Source organism: Schistosoma mansoni, chromosome 2 (genome assembly GCF_000237925.1).
Source record: "Schistosoma mansoni strain Puerto Rico chromosome 2, complete genome".
NCBI classification, from domain to species: domain Eukaryota; kingdom Metazoa; phylum Platyhelminthes; class Trematoda; order Strigeidida; family Schistosomatidae; genus Schistosoma; species Schistosoma mansoni.
In genome coordinates, this window is record NC_031496.1 from 22,045,047 (window position 1) to 22,052,684 (window position 7,638).

At 31.4% G+C, this 7,638-nt stretch overlaps 1 protein-coding gene across 1 annotated transcript in view; it reads right to left on the reverse strand.

The window, feature by feature from the left end:
- Positions 1-7,418, reverse strand: part of Smp_157430 (putative norepinephrine/norepinephrine transporter) — a gene marked incomplete at both ends in the record, with an annotated part of 34,426 nt that extends 27,008 nt beyond the window's left edge. The window contains one exon of the mRNA XM_018796092.1: positions 6,884-7,418. Coding sequence (XP_018650339.1) covers positions 6,884-7,418 — 535 coding nt within the window. The remainder of the gene's footprint in view (positions 1-6,883) is intronic.
- Between the last annotated feature and the right edge of the window lie 220 nt (positions 7,419-7,638).

Consider the following 7,638-nt stretch of genomic DNA (forward strand, 5'->3'; position numbering starts at 1 on the left):
TCAATTGACTCACGCTTTCAACATTGATAAATACTAAATCTCCACAAAACCCCTTCTATAATTAATAATGATTAGGTAAATGTTATTCTGAACGACAATATCATCACAAACTTCAGGTACAAGTGAAGTGCTCGAACTTCTCCACATATGACTCACAGCTTGTCCTATCGACCTAGATCTTCATTGGTTATTGCTGACCTTCAACTTGACGTTGTCTACCTCATTACTTTGATTGTATCTACCATTTATTTAATTTTTGGTCCCATATTTGTTCAGAACGTTTATGATTGATAGATAGATTGGATGGCTTTCAATGCGTTTATTGATTGCTGATTGACCTGATTACAAAGCTTCTAAAAATTCTCTGGTGTTTTCAGAGTTCTCTCTATCCAAGATCTCAACATTTTCCCAGTCGAATATATGTCCACAGTTGTCCACATGCATTGATATAAGTGAGGATATGTCATGGCGTTTGACTGCTAGTCGTTGCTTTCAGGCGAAGATGAACTGAGTGTCCACTTTGTCCGATGTAGTGTTTTTCGCAGTTGGAACAATTTATTTTGTTGACGATGTCCAGTTTTTCTTATTTTGTCATTTCGTCCTTTGGTTTGCATAGGATTGATTGAAATGATTTTGTTAGGTTGTATGCTACACCTATTCCAAAAGGCTTCAACAATCTTGTTGTAGTGATAGAATCATCAGTTCATCAGTTTCTGTTCTTGACTTTGTTTCTGCTGATGCGTTTGGCTGTTATTCTTTGATTACGTTGATTGGGTAGCCGTTCTTTTGAAAGATAGTCTTTGGGTATTTTTCTCCATTTTTCTGCTCTGCAAATGTGTTGCAGTTTGTCCTCACGTTCTTGAACAGAGTTTGTACGCTGTCGATTTCGTGATAAATTATGGTTTCAAATAAAATTTAGAAAGCAAAATAAACGTTTGTATCTGGGTGAACGACCTTATTCCTATGGTATTTATGGGAGTCTTGATAACATTAGATTTTAAAAATAATGCTCCATTTAAGAATTCATCTACATTTTAAAGAGTTGAGATCATGAGCCAATCGAAGCTAGACCGTCATGGAAAACCTGGAAGCACTAGACGGCCATTTCGTCTTATTGTGGGATTCCTCAGCAGTACTCATCCACTGTCCTGCCTCACGAGATTCGAACCCAGGATCTTAGTGGTATTATCATTTTCTTTCCTATAACTTGCTCCTGACTAATTAAAGACTAGCTGAAAAATCTTTCATAATTGTTTTAATCTATAACCCAGAAAAATATTATATTATCCTTTTTGTAATAATAACCATTATAAAATATTTACATCTGACTATTGATTATCCAAAAATGTTGTGATCAACTTATAGTTCATTGTTATGATTTATTTTCCATCAAACTGAACATTTTTATTATAAGTTACTTAAAGAATATCCATTTGTTTCATTATTTATTACCATAATTTATTACATCATCCGGTTAATTTTCTTGTTTTCAATCTTTTCAGATTGTTATGATCCTTTTCTCTTCGAATAATTTAACTTTCTATTGAGCAATATATTTCAATTATTATTTGTGCATTCATCATAGTTCATCAATACCGTTCTACTTTCAGATGGTTATTTCACACTTTGTTACTGGAACATCTTATTGACTTACTTTTTTAATTACGCCTGTTACTCCCAATGGAGCATAGGCCACCGACCAGCATTCTACAACCCACTCTGTTCTGTGCTTTCCTTTCTAGTTCTATCCAATTGCTGTTCACTCTTTTCATGTCTGTTTCCATTTCTCGGTGTATTGTGTTCTTTGGTCATCCTCTTCTCCTTTGACCTTCACGATTCCATGTGAAGACTTGTACTGTAACTCAATCGGCTGCTTTCCTCAATATGTGTCCTATCCACTTCAAGCGCTTCTTCCTGATTTCTTCCTTTGCTGGAATCTGGTTTGTTCTCGCCCACAGTAGGTTGTTGCTGATAGTGTCTGTCCAACTGATCCGAAGTATTTTGCATAGACAACTGTTAATGAACACGTATATCTTCTGGATGACGGCTTTCGTAATTCTCTGAGTTTCCGCCCCATACAGTAGAAATGTCTTGACATTTGTATTGAAAATTCTGATGTTGGTGTTGATCGACAATCGTTTTGTGTTACAGGAACATCTTATTTATTGAATTATTTCCTTTAATAGTTCCTATATTATCAAACTATTAATGGTTGGTGAATGTTAGTGAACGTCTATATTAATTATGAATGATATATATATATATATATATATATAGTTAGTAAGCTCCTTCACACATTAAATCATTTGGAAAGTAAGACACCTAAGTAAGTGTTTGGTGAAATATTTTTAGTGTACTCTTTGCTTATACAATTAGTTCTTTGTACAACTAATGTTAATTTTGATGGGGTTTGATGGTTTGGTCATGGAACTTTCATCGTTCTTCTGAACGACATCATGAGAATAAACTTCGGGTAGTGGTGAAGTGTTTGAATTTCTCCATATATGATTCACAGCTTGTCCTGTGCACCTCGATATTGATTGGTTCTTGTTGACCTTAAATCTATCATTGTTTGTTTCTTTGTTTTGGTTGTATCTCCCATTGGTTTGTGCTGATGATTTCGTTCAGAAGGACGATGAAAGCTCCACGACCGAACCATTCAGCTCAGTCAAACAAAACTCCATCAAAATCATCCACGTGAGCTACAAATCTTCTCCACCATCTCATAATGATAATTTTAAAATCTGATACTACAGATTAAATTAAAACTTTGGAAATGTTACAAACAATCCTGTGTAACAGATATCACATGATTAATATACACACTAATTTATTGTTGACTAAAAATAGTATATAAAAAATACCTTAATACAATTCAATATAAAGGTATGAATTTATACTTTATAAACTATCAAATCTTAATGAGATAACAAATCTCATAGTGACAATATTCTGTTAAGAACCAATCGTACATCAGTATATAGAAACATAATTTATCTGTGATTAACTATTGATCAGTTTAAGGTAGAAAATTTTTATCCGCTTTTAATTAAGCTTGAATAGGTTATAACACATTCATTATGATATGAATTAATATACCTTTTATCCAAGTTGGCACAATCGATTTCATGACCGTGAGTAATAAACCAATTTATTATGCAGTAGATAATGATTAATGTAATGTATGTCCAATTATTCTTAGTGCAAATTGGATTAAATGTGGTCATTAGTATTGATGACACAACATCATATGTACGATGTTGAAATGTAAAGTGGTGGGTAAAGGTAGTCTACAAGAAGTGTCAATTTCCATTAGCTTATAGATACACCTTACTGACGAGTGCCAAGTAGCATGAAAACTAGGTCCAGAGTTTCTGGTTGTCTACCTCTAACCACTATCTTACATCTCATGCAAGGCTTAGCAATATTATTGTACTTGTTAAAAGTATAAATTTTTGACTAATAGATTGTTTATCTGAAATGCATTTTGACTTTATTGATCAGTTTTAGTATTGCAAAATAACATGTCATAATGTTTCTATGGATTAATTCAACAAAAACAAATTGGAAAAGTTTAATTAATTGTTCAGTAGTTAATTATAGTCGGATTAAACAGTTAATAAAATGTTGATCAACATGATGATCAAATAATGATCAACAATTTACAAGTCATTTTGTGGGGTGGGTTACTTATATCAATACAAGTAGTATATAACGATGGTCATCCAGTGAATGTATTTCAGTAGAAGATCGATAAGGAGAGAACGGGAACGGGATGCAATCGGTATGAAAATGCATGAACAATAACAATCGGAGACTATAGACTGATATTGTCAAAATGAACGGTCAAGTTTAAGACAATAGATTGCTATTTTAAAAATTAACTGTTTACTGTATGGTTATTAGATTTTAGTGAGATAGCCTGTAATTTACGTGTCAAATGCATTAGATTGTCTTCACTCGTCTTCTTGTTCACTACAATTTGTCAGAATTATAAATGCTTTGAAAATTACGAAATCAGTTGTGATAAATTGAAAGTAAGCTTCTATTGATTTTCAATTAGCTTTTCATCATGGCTCTACACTAATATGTATATATGGTTTACAATAATGAAATAACATTCTTCTATAGTGCAGTACCAATCAAATACAAAAAAAATGATAGTGATCCTGACACATCGTGCTAGAAGGATTTGCTCGGATGACATTATTTTAGATGAATTGGTTTATATTCGCAACATGTTTAATAGGAATGCATACCGAATGAAATTCATCGACAAACACATGATGGAGACGAAAAGAAGAACAAGGGTACCTACCGTTACGAAGAAGGTATTGTTCTTAAAATTACAATTCTTAAGTGATGCCAAGTAGGAAATCGTGACAAAGAGGTTAGGAATGGGAATTTTCACTATATTCTACTGATTTATCAAATAATTCATTATCTTTCATTACGCCGAGAAATAGAGACAGACATGAGAAGAATGAACAAGAACTGGAAAGAACTAGAAAAGAAGGCCCAGGACAGAGTGGGTTGGAGAAAGCTGGTCGGCGGCCTATGCTCCATTGGGAGTAACAGGCGTAAGTAAGTAAGTAAGTAAGTCATTATCTTTCATAATAGGTCCTGGGTTCGAATCTCGTGAGGCGAGATGATGGATGCGCACTGCTGAGAAGTCCCAGTGCCTTCCAGTGCTCCCAGGTTTTCCTTGGTTGTCTAGCTTCAATTGACTCATGCTTTCAACTATCATTTCATATTATTAAATGAAGAGACTTACATCATAAAAATGCAAAATAGTTAGTTATAGTTTTGTTTATAATTTTAATAATAAACTTTGATTTTCAGACGTTTTCAATGGGATTTATTTTAATTAGATTAATTATTTTAAATATACTATTTATTAATGATACAATTATATATGATTACTTATAAACTTCAGATCCTTAAATCATCTATGTTATGGTCATTTTCAAAAATTCGGATCATTCTAATTTATATAACTTATATCATCACGTCAGTCGTAGAAAAAAAGAAAAGAAAATATATAATTGTGATACATAGATATTTGAATAAGATTATTATTATTACTATTACTATTATTATTACTATTATATGGAATGATGGGAAATAGATTTTTTGTAATTTTTGATGATTTCATCAATTCGAGATTGTAGTAATGTTCTATTAGATTTTATCCAAAGTTATTTATTGAATTCGATAAAAGTGTTTTTGATTTAATTTAGTATATTTTAATTGTTAGAAGAAGAGTTATATAGTTGAAATCATGAGTCAATTGAAGGTAGACAACCATGGAAAAACTGGAAGAACTGGACGGCCAACTCGTCCAATTATAGGACTCTTCAGCAGTACGCATCCACGATCCCGACTCGCGAGATTCGAACCCAGTATCGCACTAGAGCACTTAACCGATAGACCACTGAGCCGGCATCTAGCAGTGTTGATGTCTAACTTCAACCAATCCACGAAATCTGAGCAACCGTCCACCATTGTCTTCTGTGAGTTTTTATCTTACAATAGACCTGGTTGAACTCCACTTGTCACTGCGTCTCACTAGAACTCCAGGAAATATCTCTTGAAAACAGTCTCCAGTGAGCATATGATCATTGTTAGAAGGGGGTTTTGTGGAGATTTTAGTAATTTCATATATATGGTTGAAATCATGAGTTCATTAAAGCTAGACCACCACGGATCCAATCTCGCGAGACGCACAGTTGAGGAATTTCACAATAGAACAAACCGGCCGTCCAGTTCGTCCAGGTTTTCCATGGTGGTCTAGCTTCAATTAACTCATGATTTCAACTATATTTTAATTGATTTAATTATGAAAATGGCAGCAACTATTCAACTATAAGTAATAGATTATTGTTGCAATTAGAAATTTATTTTTTCTTGTTCAACTAAAAAAACGTTTTTATAAAAATTTAACCTAGATCATTTAAAAATTAATTTACAATTACACAAAAATGAAAATACTTTCTATTTATATATAACCAATGAAGTTGAAGAATAATTTTTTTGTATACTATAATTGAATGGATTGAAATTCAATGATCAAGTCTTTGAATAGTTATCTCTATGGTTATTAAGATTACATAGAACTCGTGTGTAGTAATTTCATATATTCATAGAGTGATTTTAGGTTTCATAATTTTGTATTGTTTCTTTGAATCTTTCCATTGATGCTTAAGACAGAAATTGATCACTCTCTTATTGGTATATGTGCATCCTATACGGATCGCCTCGATATTGCTTGAAGTCATTATCATTATAAGCAAAAATAGATGTTAGCTAGTAGTGAAATCCAGGATGGGCGTTTCGTCTTATTTGAGGCTCGTCAGGTGGATGTACCTACATCTCAGAGTTGATTTTCACTCTGGGATTCGAACCCATTACCATTCGCTTCAAACGCCATAGCATTATCCACTTAACTACATAGTCACATGTTTGTGCAATCGGTTGAAGTTTAATTCATTTTTATATATAAATGTTTTAAAATTAAGTATCATTTTGGTGACATTTAGACTTGATTCATAGTATTGGTTTTTTTTATGTAACATTACACTAGACAACAAATGTAATTAATTATGTCTACTAGTTTGAATGAGAGCATGTTGATTTTGGCACATTTCACAGAATTTTATGTCATAAATCAATATATATATATATATATGCATATATATCACCATTTTTAGTCTGAAAAAAATTATTTATGTACCAACGTGTAAAGGGATTATAGACCAAAGATCAACATTAGGTTACATTTTAATCTTGTATCATTCAGGAAAAAAATGAAATCCAAACGTAATTATAATTAAAATGTTTAAATTTCTTATATATATTTATATTCAAATCTACTTGAACTTACCTCCACCATTACGATAACATATAAATGGAAATCGCCAAATATTTCCAAGATCTACAGCAAAACCAATAACAGCTAATAAGAAATCAATTTTTGAATCCCATATTTCACGTTTATTTCCTTGTATAATATTATCTGAATTAATTGATTGACATTCTATTTTATTTCCAATCTTATCACATTTTACTATTGTACATGCATTTTCATTATCATATATTAAATCATTTGATAGATTTGGTTGTAATTTACCTTTTGATATATGACTTTTTATAGGTTTATGTAATTTTTGACTTGATACACTCATTGAATCATTATCATGTGAACAATACAAATTAGAATTTTGTTCAAGAGATTCTTGAACTTGTAATGATGACAAGTGGCTAGACAAATGATGATTCGTTACATCAGTTATAATTCTTGTTTCAGATGGTAAACAATATTCAGGTTGTGGTTTTATTCGTTGATCATTGATAGAATAAATTTGTTGTTCAAATTGATTGATTAAATTAGAACAAGTTGTAGGTGTATTATGATTCATTAAAACTTTTCTTGATTAAAACTATTTATTTATATTATCAGTAGTATTAAGATAATTATTTTTTTTAAAAAAAAAGGGTTTTATATATTTTAATTATTTTAAATAGATTGTAGGGTTTGAATAGAATCTAATAGTCTATAAGTATAAATAATTCAACATGTTTTGATTATTAAGTATTTCATTAGTAATAATGATCAAAATTATCATTTTTATCCTTACA